The sequence below is a fragment of the Drosophila santomea genome, chromosome 3R, assembly GCF_016746245.2.
Source record: "Drosophila santomea strain STO CAGO 1482 chromosome 3R, Prin_Dsan_1.1, whole genome shotgun sequence".
Classification (NCBI taxonomy): domain Eukaryota; kingdom Metazoa; phylum Arthropoda; class Insecta; order Diptera; family Drosophilidae; genus Drosophila; species Drosophila santomea.
In genome coordinates this window covers 26,221,816-26,244,603 of record NC_053019.2, presented here as the reverse complement: position 1 = coordinate 26,244,603, position 22,788 = coordinate 26,221,816, and the positions used below count along the sequence as shown (strand labels likewise).

At 44.7% G+C, this 22,788-nt stretch overlaps 1 protein-coding gene across 2 annotated transcripts; it reads left to right on the top strand.

Moving 5' to 3' along the window:
• Positions 1 to 358: 358 nt before the first annotated feature.
• LOC120452548 (acetylcholine receptor subunit alpha-like 2) lies at positions 359 to 6,243 on the top strand. Of its 2 annotated transcripts, XM_039636823.1 has the most exons (8): positions 359 to 783; positions 857 to 1,170; positions 2,111 to 2,265; positions 2,427 to 2,607; positions 3,503 to 3,662; positions 3,836 to 4,421; positions 4,780 to 4,981; positions 5,925 to 6,243. In XM_039636823.1, exons 2-8 carry the CDS (start codon positions 937 to 939, stop codon positions 6,117 to 6,119), a joined length of 1,713 nt encoding a protein of 570 aa, XP_039492757.1. In that variant the 5' UTR covers positions 359 to 783; positions 857 to 936; the 3' UTR covers positions 6,120 to 6,243. The 2 variants fall into 2 exon arrangements, with proteins under 2 accessions (XP_039492757.1, XP_039492756.1); XM_039636822.1 differs by having other exon boundaries at positions 359 to 1,170.
• Positions 6,244 to 22,788: the final 16,545 nt, after the last annotated feature.

Here is a 22,788-nt window from a genome sequence, read left to right as displayed (position 1 = left end):
GGGAGAGAGTCCCAAAAAATATGTACGGCCAAAAGAGCACCGAACCAGGCTGAAGTTGTAATGGAGTCTCCAGAGTCCTGAATCTTTGAGGGATTAACCCATCGAAGAGCGCTTCTGAGAGAGCATCCTGTCGAAGAGAGTTTGCCGTCTAGGGCTTGGCCTTACTGTGTGTAACAGGATGCGGCTCTCGCAGGATAACAGGGTGAATGGGCGAAGGCGCAGGCGCTGCGCAGCATCTGCGGATGCCACATTCCGATGAAATCCCGCCGGCGACAAAGCTACAAAACGGAGGCTGCCAGAGGTCCTGGCCAGGCTACAAAAACAAAACGCGCGTCAGTACGAATCCTGTGAATATCTATGCAGGACACCACGGAGCGGGGCCCAAAGGCTCGTTGAAAACCAGTGAAAGTCCGCCTAAAACTGCACACAAAAATCAGGAAAAATTAGTTAAGAAGTTGGAATATTTTTTCGAAATTTTTAAGCACAACATTTTGTTGGTGCAAAATTAAAAAAAAAAATAATTTAAATAAGTTAAGGCGGCGGGAGCAAAAACAAAATCAGCTGCCTGGGCGCAGCGGCTTCAGCTGCTCAAGCAGTGCGCCGAATCGGGAAATCAGTTAGCAGCAGCGAGACTTGGAGACTTGTAAACACTTTTAGGCCATGTGCTAAAAGCCACTTACTCGCTCTGTGCCCCACCAACTGCGTCAGAGATTGAGCACCAAGGGGCAAGCAGCAAGTAGCAAGCAGCAAGCAGCAAGCACCCAAGGCGGCAAAGGCAGAAAGGTAAACAAAAACCTGTGCGCGTGTTTTTTTGTGCATCAATAAAACACCGGCACACCGCCCACACGCCGCACAGCGCCAAGGTCCTTTCTTTGGTCCTTGTCCTTTTTTTTTTTTTTTTTTTTTTGGTTTTATATTCAACGGCGTGACGTCACCATGGCTCCGGGCTGCTGCAACGCCCTGCTCGCCCACATCTGGCGCCACTGCAAGCCGCTGTGCCTGCTCCTGGTGCTGCTGCTCCTCTGCGAAACCGTTCAGGCGAATCCCGATGCCAAGCGCCTCTATGACGATCTGCTGAGCAACTACAATCGCCTCATCCGCCCCGTGAGCAATAACACGGACACGGTGCTGGTCAAGCTGGGCCTCCGGCTGTCCCAACTCATCGATTTGGTAAGCACAATTAATTGCTATAATCATCGAACTTCGGGTGCTGCTGGAGGGTGGAGTTTTTTAATTAAGCCCGCGTTTCGCTACATTAGCTGGGAAAAAAATCAAAAAAATAAAACAAGCAACAAGAAGTGCGTAAAAGTTCGCTAGCAACTTTCTGCTGCTCGTAAATAAAAAATGCAAAACAATAAACAGCAACAAATGGGGCGAATCGAAAGCGAGTGAACAGAGAAATCTATGAAGCCATAATGACAGCGAGAAAGGGAGAGTCGAGGAGGAATGAGTGCTGAAAGTTGAAATTACAGAATAAGTAATGTGTATATACCCTACATTAAAGTGGCATATTTCAACATTCGCAACATCTACTTTATTCCTGTCAGCACTGGTTGCTTTGCTCGACCAGAACAGATAAATCGCTGGCATTTCTCACAAAAAACCCAACTTCTGGGGCGAAACGGGGAGCACTAGATTTTTATAACATTTCACTCCAACATTTCATTACATGGAGGGGTTCGCTTGCTTAAAGTTGCCCCCGGTCAAGTCATTTGTCAGTCGGCCGAGACTGCAATTCCGGCTGCAGGGCCGCCACTTTGGGCGGTGGTTTTGCCTTTTTGCCCAGCCACCGCCAGCAGAAGGCTTAAAAGGTAATAAAACAAGCCGAAAAGGAAAAGAAGCCGCCGTAAGCTGACAGCAAAAAGCACATTAGTCGGGGTGACCAGGACGAGGAGTGCAAATGATATAAAGAAGCGCCAGAACAAAAATACAAAAAAAATGTGTGGCGAAAAATGAATAAAATGCAAATCCCACTTGATGCATGGCTGGGCCTTACACCGCCCAAACTCCTCCAACTCCCCCCAAACTCCACTCCACATCGCTCCAATTCCCTGCACATTTCTTGCGGCTTGTAGAGCTTTCGGTATATGCGAGCTTAATTCTCTTGCAGAATCTCAAAGATCAAATTCTAACGACCAACGTGTGGCTGGAGCACGAGTGGCAGGATCATAAATTCAAGTGGGATCCCTCGGAGTACGGCGGCGTCACCGAGCTTTATGTGCCCTCCGAGCACATCTGGCTGCCCGACATTGTGCTCTACAACAAGTAAGTAGTGGAAAAAAGCACATCGAAAACATAAATGTACATTTAAGCACCAATTTGTTTGGTATAAGCATTAAGTATAAACTGCATACGAGTATTAACATTGCGTTTGTGGAATTTCCATTTCCATTTCTTGCTTTTCATTTCAATCGGGTTTCCTTTAGTGCCGATGGCGAGTACGTGGTCACCACCATGACGAAGGCCATCCTCCACTACACCGGCAAAGTGGTGTGGACTCCGCCGGCCATCTTCAAGTCCAGCTGCGAGATTGATGTGCGCTACTTTCCCTTCGATCAGCAGACCTGCTTCATGAAGTTCGGCTCGTGGACCTACGACGGTGATCAGGTGAGTTGTTCTTCTATCTGCTGCCACTGCCAGTGCCATTGCCACTGCAAGTTGAGTCCTAGATAAATGGGCGTGGCCAACGATTTATGGCCCACCATTTATCTGAGAGATGAGGAGATAAGGAGATGAGGCAGCGACTTACACGCCTAAGACGCGGTAAGAACAACGAAAAGGCGTCGTTGGCATCTCGCAGATTAAAATGTGAGAAATTGTAAAAGTGTAATTGAAACTTGTCTAACCGCTGCACGCACACACACACACACACACACACAGAGACGCAGAGTGTCGCTGAAAGAGAGCGGCAGTAACTCACACAGAGGCACTCGACTGTGTGTGTCGCTGTCATAAAAATGCGCGGCCATAAATTAAGCCAAAGTGCGACTTCCACCCAACCCAAGCAGCTTCCGTTTCCGCTGACCCTTCGCAGGGCTGCAGTGAGGGACAGGTGCACTTAGAAAAAAATGTCAAGTCTTTTATCTAACAGTTAATTAGAAACCCCCTTAAAGACGAACTACAAATATAAACTTAATAAGATGCACCTATTGATAAAAGAAAAGTTAGGCCCCCTTTTCATTAGTTTTTGGCGAGCAACCAGAAGAATCTCTCTGAGTGTAACATTCCTAAGGCACTAGTTTTTTTCTGAGTGCTGGTGATGGGTTGCAGGACAGAGCTCTTTTTCACCGGGCGTTTGCCAACGCATTTAAATTTCGCTACTCTTTTAACGACTGCACTTGGGCTGCCGGTCCGCCGGCTGGAGGAGATTGGAGGAGATTTGTAGGGACTGGGATGCGCCAGGTGGTGGCGATGTCACGGCAAGTGGCAGTGAGCCGGACAAAAGGCAAAGGAGCGTAACTTTAACGGCTCCATCAACGGGGGGGCTTTGCTCGATTCACAGATCGATTTGAAGCACATCAGCCAGAAGAACGACAAGGACAACAAGGTGGAGATAGGCATCGACCTGCGCGAATACTATCCCAGTGTGGAGTGGGACATCCTTGGCGTTCCGGCTGAGCGGCACGAGAAGTACTATCCCTGCTGCGCCGAGCCGTATCCGGGTGAGTTTAGTGGAGTTTAAAGCTTCCCATCGCCAGCAATTACGCGAAAGCTCTACCCAAACTCATCCCCCGAAAAAATATCCCTTTCCCTCTTTTTCCCAACACACTTTTATCCCACTTTTTTTTGCGCCTTCTTGGATCTGTGACTGCTGCAATGGCCATGGACTGTTTAGATATCTTCTTCAATATCACCCTGAGGCGCAAGACTCTCTTCTACACGGTCAACCTCATCATTCCATGTGTGGGCATCTCCTATCTATCGGTGCTGGTCTTCTACCTGCCCGCCGATTCCGGCGAGAAGATTGCCCTGTGCATCAGCATCCTTCTGTCGCAAACCATGTTCTTTTTGCTCATATCGGAGATTATACCATCGACATCGCTGGCACTGCCGCTGCTGGGCAAATATCTACTGTTCACCATGTTGCTGGTTGGACTGAGTGTGGTCATCACGATTATCATACTGAACATACACTACCGCAAGCCGAGTACGCACAAGATGCGCCCTTGGATTAGGTCGTTCTTCATCAAGAGATTGCCGAAACTGCTGCTGATGCGTGTGCCCAAGGACCTGCTGCGTGATTTGGCGGCCAACAAGATCAACTACGGCCTCAAGTTCAGCAAGACCAAGTTCGGCCAGGCGCTGATGGACGAGATGCAAATGAACTCCGGCGGCTCCAGTCCGGACTCCCTGCGGCGGATGCAAGGTCGTGTGGGCGCCGGTGGGTGCAATGGCATGCACGTGACCACGGCCACAAACAGGTGAGTTAATCCAGCTTGGGGGTGGATGAACCCACTTGGGTCTAAACAAAACTTGGATCATGTACAGCTATAATAACAAGAATGATTCATAAGGTTATGCATCATAAATAACTAAAGAGTGACACATTTTGTAATAATGTTCAACTTTATAAATAGCTAATAATATTTATAGCATTGATAATGTATTTTAGGCTCAAAACTAAAGTTAAGTTTAAATTACACCATTTAACTAAAAGTTCGAAGCCAAGTAACAGTTGCATATGGTGATGCACCCATAAATGATTTCTGAGCCTCGTCGAATGCTTGCACATCCTGCCACAAGGACACTGTCTCTGAACTCTTATCCCGAACTTTGCAGATTCAGCGGCTTGGTGGGGGCTTTGGGCGGCGGACTGAGCACCCTGAGCGGCTACAACGGACTGCCATCGGTGCTATCCGGATTGGACGACTCTTTGAGCGATGTGGCCGCACGCAAAAAGTATCCATTCGAGCTGGAAAAGGCCATCCACAATGTCATGTTCATACAGCACCACATGCAGCGGCAGGACGAGTTCAATGCGGTGAGTACTCCGGCAGCTGATTGAATTTTTAATTGGAAATTCCGTTTGTCCACGGAGCCACGAGCCCACGAACCCACGGGCGTAGCCGTAGAATGAAACCGCAAAAATCGCTTTGTCCGATGATGTCCTTCTCCCATCCGGAGGCTCTCGTTCATCTGGGTAGCCACTGGTAGTCTGATCTCCTGGAAGGCACTTGCTTTTGCTTTCCTTTTTGTGTCGACTTATTTAAGCTTTTGGCATATTTGCACTTAAAGACTCGACCCTCGGCAAATCCACTTTTAATTGCTTTTGTTCAATTGACTGGCAATTGGCAAGCTCCAACCAATCGAGCCACTTCATCTCCTCATCTCTTCATCAGCAAAAGCTACAGCTACAGCAAAACGTTTCAATCAAACCCCAAATGTTCTTTGTTGTGCGATTGCGGCGTCTGGTCGCCACGAGTTTTAACCCCTCCCCCTTCTCGCAGTTCTTTGCTTTTGGCCCTTTTGCTTTTGGCCATTTATTTTTTCGGGGCTTTGCTTGTGCTGGCTGGGTGCGCTTTCGCTCTTTGATTGATAACCGAACTGATGCCGGGCATAAGTAGATTAAGCGAGAAGTGCTTAATGAAAGCCAATCGCTCAAAGTGTGGGCTTAAAGCGCAATTAACACTCCTGCATGCGGGCAACTTCAAATTGGCTGGCAGCCAACAGCAAAAACATATATATTTTCACATAAAAACAAATCTGATTTTTGCTCTTGCTGCATGCATAGTATTCAGCAAATTTCATTGCAATCATTTTTAATAATTCAACTTTATACAAAGTGTGCATAATTGAAATAAATTCATATTGAATATACCATTATACCGTTTATCCACTAACAATGTGCTTCTTTTGATTTATTTCTTTGAATTTCGTTTGCACAATTTCGTTTTTAATCATAGTTAGCCATTTTCCTCTTACAGGAAGATCAGGACTGGGGCTTCGTGGCGATGGTCATGGATCGCCTGTTCCTCTGGCTGTTCATGATCGCATCCTTGGTGGGCACATTTGTGATCCTGGGCGAGGCACCGTCGCTATATGACGACACCAAGGCCATTGATGTTCAGCTATCGGATGTTGCCAAGCAAATCTACAATCTAACCGAGAAGAAGAATTAAATTCATGTGAACGTAGACTTAAGACCAACATTCCTAGTTTAATGCAGTGTTTCTAGCAAATTGATGCGAATGAAGATTAAAATATGCCATAATAAAAAAAAAAAAACGTTGGCCCCAAAAGCAGCCAAGCAAAATGCTGAAATGCAAAGCGCTCTTTTCACTCTGCATGCCAGAAAGGTTAAAGCAAAAATTATTACAAGAAAAATGCTGGCGAAAATACTCGTACTCGTACGTAAGAGGATGCCAACGGCTTTCGCCACGACTACACACTCAAACACACACACACACACACTCACACGCCACGCCCCCTTTTTGCCGCCCAGTTTCCCCGGAGGCTGTCAAAACTATTTGCCAAGCATGTGTATCCAACAGCCAGCTGCTGCATCCTGCTCCAGCTCGGTTTCCATGGATTCGAGAGTGGGAGAGCATGCCTGGCCTTTTATTTGATAACTGGAAAATTAACCTTTTGAAAATGCAAAATGCGGCAAATGCACAGGCAACGGATGCCAACTCATGGGTAAGATGACGTCGAAGCAGCCGGCACAGAAATATGCTGCAAATATAAGTTGATGATGAAGGGTATGTGCATGTAATCCACTATAATCGCCGGGCTATTAAAATAAGCACAGCCCAAGCAGACAGCCCAGATAATTCCCCGAATTTTCCAGCAGTTCTACTTAAGAGCCATAGTTAAGATACATTTTTTAGTTTGTTTTTAATTTGCGGCATATAGCAGAACAGACTGTTGAGAAGCAGCCAACCATGCATGGCATTCACAACAAATTGCCGAAATGAATATTAAAGCCACAAATGAGACCCTTTGCGTATGAAGAGAGATTTATTACTAGCAGCTTCATGAAGCCGCATCAAAGCAAAGGAGTAAACGAGCCCCAAGGATCTGGCAAAGGCAAAGCCAAAAAAAAAAAAACAAAAAAATACCAGTTACAGCCAGAAACCATTTCTCAGCTTTCCACATCTTTCAGCATTTTTGCGAGAGCAGTTGCGAGCTGGAGGCATCCATTCTGGTTGACTGACTGGCTCGCTGGCTTAAAGTATGCGGCAATCAAAAAATGTCTGCAAAACTATTTGCAACAACTGCAAAACTATTTCTATACAAATGTCACAATTTCTTGTTCCTCGTCGTCGTCGTCGTCGTCGTGCATGCTGAATTTCCCTTGCATTTTCGCTCGCTCGCTGGCTGGCTGCCTGTTTGTGAATGTCATTCAAATTGATGGGCAACAGAGTGGCAGGCCAGCCGCAGTGCCACGCCCCCTTTTTCATACCCAGCCCAGCAGCGGGGGCTGTCAATGTCAGTTTGCGCAAAGCAGCAATTGCAATTGCTTACTGACTGAAATGCAACAAAAGGAGCGGCGTAACGCTGGCTCAGCTCAACAAGTACTGTTCCCCAGGCTTTAGGCTCCAGGATCCCTGCTCCTTGCTCCTTACTCCTTGCTGCTGTTGCCGCAGGATCTTCACTAGATTTGGGTGCGCATATATTTTGCATACGTTCCCCACTATCGGGAATCACTTTATGCACACACACTCGAGCCCCGCTACCCATTCACCCACTCACTCACTCACTCACCCACTCACTCATTCATTCATTCATTTTCCTTGGCTTCGTTTCCGCTCCACTGTCATGTTGACAAGTTCAATATGCTTCGAACCACCCACTTCAGCGCCCACACTCACACACACACTCACACACACATCCACTGACTGAGTGACTTTGCCAGCTTGTCGCTTTTCGCATTTCGAGTGTGCGTGTGCATCATTTTCGCTACTTCCCGTCTACTTTTCACAGTTCAGCGAGCTGCTCTCCTTTATATCCCCACTGGCCCCCTTTTTGTTTTGTTTCACGGCTCCAATTTAAATTCATATTATTTGAGCTGCACATGTGAAAAATCGTGCAATGGATGGAGTCGAGGCTGCTGCACTGATAAACAAAGTCGGAATGTCGGATTTATAAGGCAGTTGAATGCGCTGTCACAAGGGTATCATCTGTCTATACAACCCCACTGTAAAGTAGACCAAACAACCATGTCGCATTTCTAAGATTTATATTCATTCATTTGAATATATTCATTTGTATATTCAATGACTTTCATTCAACTCGATGATACTAAATACTACCTAACTGCATCAAATAACTTTAAATTTCCAATATTTCTTAGCAGAAATTGGGTTTTTTTCATAACTTTTCCGAAAATTGATTGCCATGTCAGATTCCGTACCCAAATGCCAAAGCCAATCCAATCCATTCAGTGCACCCTGCGATTGGTGCAAAATATTTCCCAATGCTGCACAATTTTTGTATACATTCGTATATTTTAAGAATTTATTTTTACTCGCAGTCCCAGTTTTTGCTTACCACTTTTGAGTTGTTACAGTTTGAGGTATTTTTTTTTTAGATTTTTTTTCACATATAATTCATTGCATACTTTTTGGCATGCAATTTCATTTCCCGCTGACAGCCGAGTTTGCAATTCGTTTGATTTACCATTTATTTATGTCGTCTGACAAATTCAATTTGATTGCTGAATGCAAAACATTGAGGTCGTCGCTGGGAAATGCATTTGCTGTTTTCCACACTTTAAATGCAATTTCTGGAACGGTCAGGCAAAAGTTTTTCACAATATTCTCTCGGTTTCCGTTTCCGTTTTAGCTCCCACACACACACTTTTTACCCCTTTTTTTTTTGTTCTCCATGTCGTTCCGGCTCAGTCACTCTGATATAATTAACGCTAACGGAGTGGCAGCCTTTTAGGTTGCAACTGGCCACGCCCATCGCCACCACCCAACGCCCACCGCCCAGCAAACGATTAGGGCCGCGTGTCACTTGTCTTATTTTATCGCAAAAACAATTTGTCGTCGCCTGTGGCTGCCGACTTGCGGCAGAAGTTGCCACGACAGCGTTTCCCGTCTTTGGTGGCAAATTTTTTAAACGATTTATAAAAGTCATTGGTGCAGTAGTTGGCAGGCAAAACTCAAGCACAAACTCAATTCGTTGACATGTGAAAACTTTCAACGCTTTCATTTATTTATGAATTGTTCGCTCGTAAAGTTGCAGCAGCAGCACACACACACACACACACACACTTAGATCACATCCAATTAGCATATTAAATTAAATAAATATTAAACTAACTGCCAGCGGCCCCCGACCACCACAAGCCACATTACGTATACGCCATGCAGTCCAACGTTGTCAATACTTAAAGTGATCAGCACCGCCCACTCTCACACACACTCACACACACACACACACACACACTAACCGCACACGACCACAGGCACACAGCGGCTAAACTGTCATGCAGTTAGTCATTCACTCATCAAACAATCCACCCATCCACCCACTTCCAGTCCCCAAGGATTATGTGCCAGCGGCTTTTACGAGTCCTGTGCAGGGCCTGCTGCTGGTCTGCTCATAATTTATGCCACTCATCTTAATAATTTTGGGCACAAAACTTCAACTACGAGAACGTGTAGTTGTAGTAGCAGCAGTGGCAGTGGCAGGATCTGCAGGACGAACAGGAGCAGCAGCAGGCAACCCAAATATTTTAAACATTTACTTAGCCAACATAGAAGCCCCATTGGCTGGCAGGTGCAGGCAGGGAGATAGAAAAGCCAGTTCAACCGGAGCACCGAGCTGAGTGACCCTTTGATCTAGTTCCATTCGCAAATTGATTCACTTTATCAACTTTCATCTTTAAATGACTACTTTCGTGCAACTTTCAATGGCTTTATTTGTAAGAATTTATTATCTAAGAGTATACTACATGTTCTATTTCATATTAGTTGGCACTCACTTTAAGTGAATGTAATCCAAGTTGAGTTTTAACTTATAACTCTAAGTTTATGTCTATTATTTATCGACACTTTGTTACCTCATCATAGTTGGCTGAGACTTTTTTTCTGGTCTTGTTATATTGCTTGAGTCAGTTTCTTTGTTCAGAACTGAGATTTTATTTAGACTTTCCATCCCTGGGTGCTTTTGCCCAGTTGGTTTTACCTTTGCCTTGGCATATTTCATCAGCATCGTCATCATCTTGTCACACAGCATCTTTTACATTACTGAATACACACACGGCCCCACTTGGTGCCATGTCCTCATCCCAATCCTCATCCCCATCCTCATCCCCATCCTCATCCCCATCCTCTCCTTCCTTTCCATTCCCAGCATCATCCTCTTATCCCAACCGTATCCCCATTTGCTGTTTGTTTTAGTGCCAATGTAGCATAGTTTTATGCATATCCAAGTAGTCCTATGTGCAACGTCTTTGTTATGGCATAACTTCATGTGGGCGTGCATGTAAATGTCCATGGGGGAGTCTTTGGGGCAGGAGGAGTGACTTGCTCTTTGGAAAAATTTGCTTATATATTTACCCCAGTAAGTCATACTCCCCAAAAGGTGAAGCGTTTTGGCTACACGAGCGTGTAAGTATCGGCAGAGCAGTAGAACAAAAATGCATTATTATATTTACTTAAAATTCCATTCAAACTGGGTACTGAGCCCCATTCAATCGAAAGCCCTTTTATACCAGCAAAGTTACGCATTTAATTTCCGATAAATGTTGTTTAAGAAGGCGGCAAGGAGAGTATTAAGCAATCTCACTGTTTTAAAACCCCAAAAAGAATGGTTGGAAAAGGGTTTTCAAATGAAAATCCCAGTCAGCCGGTTGCAAGTTGGCAACTTTCACTGCCGGCACAAATGCTTAAGCTTACCGAATGACTTCAGGTGTCATTAAAAAGGCACTTGCAGCCATTAGACTTGCATTTAGCCCCAATACACTCATACACACACTGACACACACTCCCACACACTCCCACATACTCACATCGGGCACACTGCACTGCAAACAACCTTCGAAAGCCGCCAGTGGCAGCACTTTGCCCAAATCCAATTAACTTGAACTGCAGCCAGCACACGCACGCCCTCCACCACCCACTCCCACCCACCTGCACCCAACAGCACCACCCACATCCATCCATAGCCACCCACAACCACCCACATCCTCGACCCAAAGAAAGTGCTGCAGCGAAGCCCGGCGGACATTTGTCGGGATAGCTAAGCAACTGCAAGAACAACTGCGGATCGGGCCAGCACCCATGGAAATCCCCTTAGCACTGGGTACACTTGGAAAATAAACAGAAAATAACAGAAATATTTTCAAGTGTGCCAAATCCATTACAGACTTATGGGCTGTATTCAAGTGCCACGTCTTTCCATTCCCAGAAAGAGCAGCCTAGTTTACGCACCCATCTCATGCCCATAGTTTTTGTTACAGTGCACACTTCTGCTTTGCCCCTTGTTTGCACTGCAGATATTATAAACATTTTTCGAGCTTTTGCATATTTTAAGGCGTCGCTGCCATTACTCAAGTGAAGCCAAAATGACTTAGGTGACAGCGGCAGAGGCGCACAGGACACAGCGCACAGCTCACAACAACACCAGCACAATGGAGCATTACAAATATCCTTTTTGAGGCAGCTGCGGAGGCCAATGTCGCATAATAAAGGGAGCGGCATTCTTCGTTCAGGGATGCACTGCACCCAACTGAACCACCGACCCACTGTCTCCAGTTGCCGCTCCAGACAAAGCGCCCTTGCAGTTGAATGAGTGGCTTGCAAACAAGCAGGAACAGGATCAGGAGCAGCAGCAGCAGGAGCAGGAGGAGCAGAGGAACGAGATGCCCGGCAAACTGGGTCATGTTTACAATTAACTTTTTGGCCCATGGTGGCGGGCGGCAGTCCGCAGCAGGACCTCCTACATTTTCAGCCACAACCGCAGCCTCGGCCGCATCAGGATCCCAATCCGAATGCGAATCCGGCTCATCCTGCATGCATAAAGGACTCGCCTCGCCTCGAAACTACTAGACTCTCGGTGTCCGCGACGGCTTAGCGTGTTTTCCGTTTGGCCTGGCTAATGGCTTGTGACCCACAAAAAAAAAATACACAAAAAAAAGGGAAAGGGAAATAAAATTGCACGGCCGACCGACTGGGAAGAGGAAATGTAGTCGAATGTGCCAGGAGTATATATGTATATATAGTATATCCTTGGAACATTTTTGCATTCAAAGAGTTTCGTAGAGAGTAATGAGAATTTTAGAGCCGCCGCCCTCAAATATTATTAAGCGGTAATTTTCATTTGTAATGAGCCTCAACTGAGCTGCCTCAACTCAGCTGGCGCGTTGCATAATGCAGCTGTTCAAACAATTGCCCTGATTAAAATATCCTTGATGGCTAAGACCCTCTGCTCCGGATTCGCCAAATTCTCCATGCTGTGTGCAGCCCCAAAACCTCGAATCTCGAACCTCGAACCGCCAAACCGCAAAGCTGTCAGCGTCGATTTTAATAAGCCTAATTAATAGCACACCGCACAAAGGATATGGCGCATAGTGCACTCGAAACTGCATTACGCGGAATGAAGTGAGCTCATTCGGTGCTGAAATGCGGAATGCATTTGCCCATTGCTCAAATGGCCTCATATCTCAAAATCAAACATTCAACTTTCGAATTTTAATCAAGAAATCTGAAACAGCACGATCCTCAATCGGAAGTAGTACATATTCACTTAAATATTAACCAAATCGAACACAAACCAAACGATGCCAATTAAAAGGACTTGGAGTTAATTACCTCCTAGTGCATTGTTTTGAAATCAATAGACGATGTGTCGATTAAGCCTTTAAAACTCGCCTTAATGTGCCAGTGGTTTTGCCTAATGACCAACAATAAATTCCAATTCCAATTCCTTCCCGAAACCCAGAACACATCCGCCTCCATTGGCAGACCCAAAAATTCAATGCATAATTTCAAAGAGCTTTGCACCTTTTGTTTTGTTTGGCTGGAATGTGGCACGTTTTGTTTACTTTGGGCCCAGTTAGGTCGTTGGTTGCAGGTCGGCTGGCGGATTGGGAACAGGAGCGGGCAGCCAGGCTTGAAATTATGCTTCCTGTAATTTGACATGCAGACAAAACCATTTAACCCCCCGATGGCTGCATTGTTCTGGCTTCTCACTTTGTGGTCATCGGGATTCGGGATTCGGGCTTGGGGCTTGGGGCTTCGGGCTCCGGGTGAAATTTCCAGCATTTATTATTTAAAGCCATTCCACAGGATAATAAACAACGAAACAGCGGCGAATGCATTTCGTCCTTCCAGCATTCAATAGTCCTCGGTCCACTGCATTGGTGATTAAAAACTCATTAGTACTCAATACTTTTTAGTAGTGCGCAGAGATCTGGTATATTGCTGAATTTAGTGGCTTTGCCATGCAGGATACGGCGCTTTAAGGACACTCGCCTTTGGCCGTCTTCTAATTAACTTTTATTACAGTTTATTGCTGCGCAGCATCCAGAACCGTTTTCATATTTTAATTATATTTAAGTGTCATGATTTTTAATTGTAAATTATGGACCAACACAAAAATAACATAAAGCGGCGATGGGCAGAGCGGCCAACTGGAGTATCATTGCTCCACGAGACCAAAGCCACACAGTGTCCTGGTCATAGCGCTGCTCAGTGTTCACTTCTCGGACTGTGGCAACAGGGGCGGCGACTTGAGGGGTTACTACTACATTAAATGCATAATACTTATCAACTTATGTTGCTTAAAAAGGTCATAAAGAGCATGCATTTATATATCTTATTTCTACCATTTTATTGCATACTTCTAGGCCGCTGTGTTAATGATTTTATAGCAAGGTATTCCCAATTTCTTATCCTTGCGAGGACGCCTCTGCTCGGCATTAGTTGGCGACCGCAGGACAACAGTCAGACCGCAAAACCCGAAATCCGAAACGAACGTCACAGCAGCACGCCACCTCATTGCTCAATCCCTGGCCACGCCCCCGAACGCCTTACCGCAACATCGCCCCCCCTCCCCCCTCTCACACCAGCACACCACACCCATGGCATAATTATGCGCTTGAGTGCTTGATTATGATGGCGCTTGGCTGACAACGATGATTACGTAGCCGCTCTGTTGTTTGTTCATTAATAAGTGCAACAAAAACGCGTCGCCATCTTCCAACTCATACTCACACACATCCACATACACAGCCGCATGACACACACACTCGCACAGACACACACACCGACACACACATTGTCATCAGCGTTTTGCAGTTGTTATGCCCTTTTATGCGGGACTTGTCACTTACACGCAAAATTTAGCAAAAGCTCCTGCGATAGCGAGGTGTTGTAGTTGTCGTGGTCGTTGTTCCTCCACTCAACCCGCATTTGTGTGCCTGTCTTTGTGGCACGTTCCTCAGTGTGAGTGCCAGTGTGTGTGAGTGTATGTGTGTGTGTGTGTGGGTGGGTGTGTACTCTTAGTCGCACTATTCACTCGCGCTCAAATTGCATATTTTGCAGCTTGATAGCTCATTACGCTGACACTTGATTGTTGCACGTACCTTCCAAAGAAGCTGAGGCAGCACCACCAACTTTCCCCCACGGCATGTGGGCTATCTATACACAGAGATGGCAGCGTGATGAGCGCGAGAAAACCCAAGGAAATAAGTTGTATTTATATTGCAAATATCCTTGGATATCTTCAAAATAGTTGTAAAAGGAGTAATGGTTTTTGAATCACCTCAAAAGTCTGGTTGTAAAGATTTATTTCTTGTCAACTATTGCACTAACCCATAATGACTGCTTTCCAATCGAAGTATCGCGTCAGCTCCAAGGCTGCCATGTTCCAATCTATTGCCGAATTTAAGCGTTTAAGTGTTATTACGCACACAACTACACACTCGCACACTCGCAGGATACTCGCTCCAGCGATGAGAAGAACCTTTTGGGGAAACTTTTCCTGCATTGCCAACGACATTAAAAATCCATTTAGCGACGAGCTCGCTGCACTGAAATCAGCAACAACAAGGGGGCGGCAGCTCATCTACGTGACCCTTAACCCCGCACCGTGGGGTCCTTTGACAAGCCCTTGCTAATAACCCGTTGAGTGTCTGTCGTCATTGCTTTTGTCATGCAAGACAACGTGGAGCTTATTGAGTTAGCTGCACCGAAAAAAGAAATCTGTTAAGCGAAAGCGAGTGCGGTGAAGTAACAAATTGTCGCCGACGCTTTTGGCCATCTTAGCGAAAATGCGAAAATGTCGGCAATTGGAAAACTCGAGCATCAGCAGAAAACTCTCTGAGAGTGGAAACTCCTTTCAGTTGCGTAATTAAGCGCTGCGATGCCACGCCCATGTGGCGAACTGTGAACCCAATGCTCGTGTCGCTGATTAGGCGCAATTAACATGCTTCTCGCATAATGCTGGTCACACTGCAACGACAACGTCAACGCCCACGCCCACACAAAAGCCCACGGGAAGTGGGCGTGGCAGGTCACAGTGGAACGTCGCTTTGCAGCTCACAAAAGCTAATCAAGTGGCTTAATTGGAAAGCAAACTCGCATTTAATTGACACTCGCATCGATAAAAGATAAAAGAAAGCTCGCCTAATGAATGCTGGTCGCGCACAGAAGCCAGCCAACTGGTCCTTGAATCCTGGCTTAAGCTGCTTTAATATACTTGACTTTTAAGCACCCTTTGCACTTTTTTGAGCTCTTTCAATGGGTTGGCTGTATCAAAGTTGGCCTCTGTTGGCGCTCAAAAAAGAAATCACACTGCTGCCAAATCAAAACACAAATCAAATTAAGTAAATTACGAATGAAAACTTGAACCGGAACTTGGAGCAAACAGAATCAATCTCCATTGAAACTCGACCACTATGCCCAGTCAATGGCATGTTTATCTTTAAATACACAGTGCATATGCTAATGCATTTTCCCACTCAAGGGTTCAGCAACTGGCTCTGGATAGATGACTCTGGATAGATGGCCCAAGGAGAAAGTTCTGAAATCAGAGCTCTCCAAGCAGTCCAAGTCAGGCAGCTCAGAAAACTTTCCCCTCGTAGCAACCAGCACTTTGTGTCTATCGAATTCCCACGAAATTCTAGATGCTGCATTTATTTTGTTTTCAAATAGAATACAAAGGTGAAATGTGGAAAACGGTAGCGAAGAAAGAGCGCTCACTTTTAAAACTTAATTTATATGCACGCACACACAAACACACATACTCACACATATACAAAGGACCAAAGGATTCAACTTACAGAAGAGGGAATTTCACAGCACACAAGAACGAATTGCTTGCCCCTTCTTCCACCCACTAACCCTCAAAAGCTGGACACCACTTTGTTATATTTTTCAGCTATTTTCAATTTATTTCAATTTTTCGCCGCTTTTATAGTTTCACTCGCATCCTTATCCTGTTTGTCCTTTTTCCCAATGGCCGTTACTCGTTTGGCTGGAGGGTGCGTGACATGGCTTGTCTTTGCTTAAAAATTTATACTGCGCAGCCAAACAAATTTATGGCTTGACAATGTGTTTGAAAACGGGGTCGCCACTTCGTCCCAAGTCCTCGATCCCCATGTTAGGTGTCAGAATTGAGCTCGTAAAGCTATTTCGTTAAGTGTACAAAAATACACAAAAAACCGCGTTGGTAATTTATAATTGTAGTGCTTTTTGAAGAGTGTACATATCTTGTGCTTTAAAACATAGTATACTCTATATTATGTGTATTATTCATCAAAATCCTATCAAATAATATAAAAAACACAAATATCCATAGATTATATCTACTATTAAGCAGCAAGCAAGCAAATCAACTGATGTGCTTAAAGTGGACTCTTAAAAACACACAAATTCCCCGAGACGACAATAAATATTGGTCAAACATTCAGCCGACACATGAGTGCACTACGGTTGTTTGCGATTTGGGACTTTGGGTGCCGTGAATGTCGCAATAAAAAATTGTATAGCTTCGCTGTTTTGCATAATTTGATTTACGGAAGCCAGCTTTCGATGCCACTTGACTATGCAGAAGGCGTCGTCAGGCCGTGGCTCATTAAAATGTTTGGACGCACAATTAGTGGCCGGCTAAGTACAATAAATTATCATAATAGGGCGGCAAATGTTTACAGGCAGTGCAGCAGTGCGAATTGGATTGCAGAAAGAAATGAAGTATATTTACGAGTACTTGAACCCGGAGACAGCGATAAATCCGGCACAATAGTGACGCCAAAGCAAAGAGGCAAACTCATTACAAATTGCTGCATTAATTTCAACTTGACGGGTTGAATGAAATAGGATGGAATGGGGGCGAAAAGGTGAGCCACTTGAGCTGCAGTCCTGTTCACGGAAAATGCAATTAAAAGGCGAAGGGCACAGGACATCAGCAGGAGCTGCTAGAACTGCTAGAAGTGCGGCAACTGCGGGGATTCGTAATTCAATAAGGAATAAGGAAGACAGGATTGCGCAATACAAAGAGCATGGCAGTCGGCGACTAGAAGAAGATTGAAATTAAGTGCCGAAAAAGCAAATGTACGGAACAAAAATCATCCTGTTTCGTTTATAATTCATTGGATTACATTCGTTATCCGACTTTCTTAGACACTCAAAAGTACGTACAGTGAAACGAGTTTATGGTCTAAGTTAATTATACTTGAATTTAATTATAAAGTTAAAAGAAGTTTTATAAAGATCACTTGCTATTTGAACAAATCCTGCGTTCGAATATAAGAAATGATATTTATGTTAATTCCAATTCTTGCCAGTATTCAACAGAGTTTCTCCCACTCTATTAACGAAAAAAAGACCAAAACAAACTGGTCAAAAATTGTGAGGAAGGTGGGCGTCAAAGGGTTAAGGCGATGGACAGCTGTTTCCGCTGATTAATTGCCCAAACGCAAGACATGCAAATGAAATTAGCCAATAAACGGCGGGCGGCCTGACACCAATACCAATACAAGAAGCCAACCGGAAACGGAAATAGAACTGAACGATCCAGGCCGAACCGTGAAAGTGCCAACTTCGAAATTTGGCGTTTTTCCTTCGCCATTTTATTTTATGTTATTCTTTCGTTCTGACAAAAGGTTACACGGCATTAAAAACAAATGAAGCCCTAATGGACTTCGAAAGCAGTCAAGGGAAAGGATAGCAAAGGCTCCAAAAGGACGCGGAACAGAGAGCGGTGTTGAGCCAGTTCGACTGCCACGGGGCTGGCACAAATAATTGGCTTAATTTTTAATTGACGCGAAATTAATAGCCTCAGCCGGTGGCCAGGAATTCGGGCCAGGCGAGTGGAGGCGACGAAATGGAGGCACACGGCCCATGGAGTCCTTTGGCGACATGATAAATGAAAGCAGCGAAGGTTACGTCAAAGTTTTGACCAGGAGCTTAAAAGCTAAGTACCCTGGGCATGATAAAAGTAGGCTGCTTTGGAAAATATGTATTAAAACATGAAGTAGCACTACTCATTAATAATAATTTTTTTTGGATTTATAAACCAAAAACCTAATAGTTAACACATCTAGCATCTACTTTCTGGCACTTAATCTTATTTTTACCAAGCAAATACTTTGCAGCCCTAGAAAACTGGCTTCTCCACAACTATAAGCTGCACTTGAAAGTAATAACAAATTAATTTTAATAGTGTTTGCTTGCTGGCAAAGTGTTTATACCGGTTTATACCTCTCACTCCTTGCGTTTCGTTTAAAAATTGAAAAACTTGACTCGAAGTTGGTGGAGTTTGAGTTGGAGGCGTGCCTCAGTTCAAACTAAACTCAAGTTCAGTTTCGCTCATTAGCGTTTTTGGTCAAAATTATTAATAGCACGGCAGCGCCCCCTGGCGGGCGTGCAATTAAGCAGCAGTTAAATTTAATTAGCCAGCAGGCAGTACCCATCCCCTCACCTCTTCCCTTTCCTTTAATCACGGCCCTCGCTAATCAGCATACGTGTGTGTGTGTGTGTATTTACGGGCTTACAGGTGCGCCTGCAGCTGTGTGTGTGTGTGTGTGAAAAAGGTGTTCCAGTGCTGGTGGCTAGGTGTCCGCTAGTTAGTTAGTTAGTCCTGTCTGTGTGTCTGTGTGTGTCGGGATACACTTTTCAACTTTTGCACGGCGCAAATGTTAAGCGTGAAACTTTCGCCCTCTCGACAAGTTCGACATGAAAATGGGCTGGGAAAAAGGGAAAGTCTTAGTTGCTTGTTCGTGGCTCGCAAAAAAAAAAGTTTTCGCATAACGGAAACGGAAATACACGTCAAGTGTGTGGACAGGTGGCTCAGGTTTGTGTCTGTGCGTGTTTGTGTGTAGCAAACAAGACGAAACAACTATTTATTCAACTGCCAACAGTTTTCGGTGGCGAAGGAGGAGTGGCGAAGTTATGGGCCCCTCAAGAATCATCATAAATTGAGAGTTCCTGGGCCGCAAGTTTAATTAGTCGTTGGTGCAGATTTATTTGGTTTGCTGAATGAGATACGAGAAAATTCATTAGATACAACGGATGGATTAAGATGCTCGCAGTGGTTATTAATAGCGTTGGTTAGTTCCCCCAGTATTTAATAAATAATATTTTACTTCACCTATTTTCAATTTTTCTTGCTTAGTTCGGAAAATAAAGAAAAAAGCCAATTTCTATGCCACATATCCTTTCTTCCCAATGGTTGCGTCTCAGCCAATTTATGTGATTGTTCAACACGATTTCATTTTCAGTCGCCAAGAGATTTCCTATCCTTAATGTATTTTCACGCAACCCTCTATTCCTAGCCACCTCCCCCTCTCCATACTCGTATATTACCTTTGCCCCCCTGTCACGCCTTAATGTGTAAATTGCCACACCCGCTAATGCATTTATCCCTGACAAGCGACAAGTAGAACGAATAAAAATAAAGGACATCCCCGAATGTAAAAAAAAAAGGGAAAAGGGAAGAAAAGAAACGGAAAAGCGAGGGAAGTACGGAATCAGCAACGCGAGAGCCACTTAAATATATAGTTGATATATATTTTACATACACGAAATTGGTTTTTAACTGTATTCCGAGGACAGGCAGACAACCGCAGAGGGCGGTCCAAGTGGGTGGGGATTTGGGGGCCCCCAATGGAAACTGAGCCTCTTCAAGCGGCTGAGCAATTTCATTTTACAACCACTCGTTGTACTTATTCCTCCTCCATTTCTGATATTTTTTTTTGCATTTCTTTTTCCTTCTGCCAGTTGGTGGCCCCGTTGTTGTTGCTCTTGCATTGCGCCATTTAATGTAAATCGTAAATTTAAAATGTCATGTAAAATGTTGGGCGGCTGGGCACGGACAAAGGGGGCGTGGCAGGCGGCACTCGAAGGATCCGGGTGCCACCACTTAAGCGACAAAAAAAGCACCGAAAGACAAAAGCGGCACAAAAAAGTGCAAGGGTAGGGAACGCAGCGCAAAATGTTATTAAAAGACGTCGACTCTGATTGTTCCAAAAGCAGGACAATGCCATGGACGCGGATGAGGGTCCTCCATCCTCCATCGGATGTTCCAGACACGAAAACGCCCTAGCAACCACTTCAGTTTGACTTCACTTTGCTCGGATACTAAATGCAAATTGTAAATGACAGTCAAAGTAATAATAAATCAATAAATATTAGATAATAATAGTTTTATTTCCTAGAAATATATATATCTTAACTAGCAAATTGCAATCATAAATAATTACAATCCTTGGACGTTGGTGATTGGGGATTGCAGAACGCCTAACTACTTGGGCGTGCAGGATACGAAAAAGGGGGCGTGTCCCTGCGCTGTGGTTTTTGTGCCTTTAATAGAATTTTTATGAACTTAAGTAAAGTCGTGTCCAAATCCCACGCAGATTACACACGCACACACGCACACCACGGAAATGAGCGACTTTGCGACTTACGCAACAGCAAAAAGCTTTCAAAAAGGCTAAGACCGCCCATCGGCCATTTGAGAAGGGGGATTTAAGTGGGCGTGGCAGGACGAGTGCGAGTGCGTAAAATGGCAGTTAATCGTGACCACGTACCAGGACTATTAATAAAAGCGTCTTTAGACCTACATTTTGTGGACATTTCGTTGCCATTTCGACTGCACAACAATGAAGCCGCTGGAGAAGCAGAACTTTGGCGCATCATTAATTTCACGCAGTCTACAACTGTCGAGCCTCCCCTCGCACCACCGCACCACATACCCCTCATATTTCTCCCTAGACAAAGGCCATGTGCAGCTGAAAACAATACGAAAAAAAAAACAGGAAAAAAACAGGACGGAAAAAGGCAAACTTAATAACAACAAAATGGCCTTTGTGGCCTCATCTTGGCACTGGGTCACTCACACCAACAGCTAGCCACACACCAACACACACACATGCCTCTTGCCAAAGGCACATATTTTGTAATTTATCATTGCACAATACACGAACTCGCCCATATGTTTGTCACTCGAGTCCTCTTTGTTCCTGCCAAATGAACCTTAGCGTCGAAGAGACTCGACTTAACCATCTAAACTCATCAATGGGTCCACAAATCAACCAAATAGAAGTGCAAAAAGTCAGAAAACAAACAAGGAACTGCTTTCAAATTAAATAAAGAGCCAAACTGAAAATGAAGCCACCCGCTGCGGTTTAAGCCATGTTCTGCTTAATCTAAACCCCTTCGGCGTATCAAAGTCATTCGCACATTGACCGCACCCCTTTTAAACTCTAATTGACGTGCTTTTGGTCAAATGTAGCGATTTGGTTTTGGTTTTGGTTTTGGGTTTTGTTTTGGCTTTGGCTTTGGTACATATTTTTTCCTGTCACGCCGCCGGAGGACGGGGACACACGAGTGCATTTCAAGGGTGTTTATGTGTCGGAGGACACTGCAAAAAGGATCTCTGAGTTCGGCAATAAATTTACAATGCACTTTGCTAAGATACATTTGCTTAGAAATCGGTTGTTGCAGAACTGGTTTGTTTTTCATCATAAGTTGAACACTAAATAAAAGGCACATCAACTAAAAAATGTATATTCCTTGCCCTTTAAAAATCCTTTGTTTCCTTTACAGTGCAATGTATTGCCATGACTTTGAATAAATATTCCCCATTACTATCTGATATTTTTCCCTGTGCATTTCAAAGTGCACGAGTGTGTGTTTGGTTAGTTGGTTGGCCAAACTTAGCATCGCACGTGCTTCTGTCGGCTGCCGTTTCCCCCGTTTTGGCCATTTCGAGCTCGATCTTGGCCTGGCCAAAAGTAGATGGCATTTCGTAGCCCATCGGCTAGATGCACTCCACGCCGCGTTTCCTTTTGCGGCAGTTTAGTTTATGGTTTTGATTTCCGTTGCGCAACGCGCTTCTTAATTAGCTGCCATTTCACTCTCGACTTGCCCCTTTTCTGCTGCTCGCCGTGTAATTGAGCGTGTAAACTGGGCTTAAGTCACTTAACAGTCGCTTAACACATGCAGTTAGAGGGATGGCACCAACAACAACCAGAAAAAAAGCACAAAATCAAAAAGGGATCTGCTTCTGACCCAATGGCTATTTTTTTGTTTGGCGGTGAGACGTGGATGCGGGTTGGCTGGGCAATTTGCATATTGTTTTGTGCTTTGCTGAACTTTGGCTTGTGCCCGAAAATGTGTTGCATACTTTGCGGCTTTATGCAAATACCATCACAGTGGTCACTGACAAATAGGGGATGCTTTCGTTGGGCTCTTTTCATTCAAATTACATTTAAATTATTCCGAGAGCAATTGAGAGCACTCTTTATGGAGCTGCAAATGCCCTACAAATGGACAACATGTTTGCTGTTTAGAAACTTAGAGCTTGATATCAATTTTTTAATATTTTCTAATTTTT

Excerpts from the sequence above, each read along its gene's own strand:
- LOC120452548 (XM_039636823.1), top strand. The coding sequence starts at position 937 with ATGGCTCCGGGCTGCTGCAACGCCCTGCTCGCCCACATCTGGCGCCAC. Across the intron at positions 2,608-3,502 it reads GGACCTACGACGGTGATCAG|ATCGATTTGAAGCACATCAG; the intron begins GTGAGTTGTTCT and ends CTCGATTCACAG. Across the intron at positions 3,663-3,835 it reads CTGCGCCGAGCCGTATCCGG|ATATCTTCTTCAATATCACC; the intron begins GTGAGTTTAGTG and ends TGGACTGTTTAG.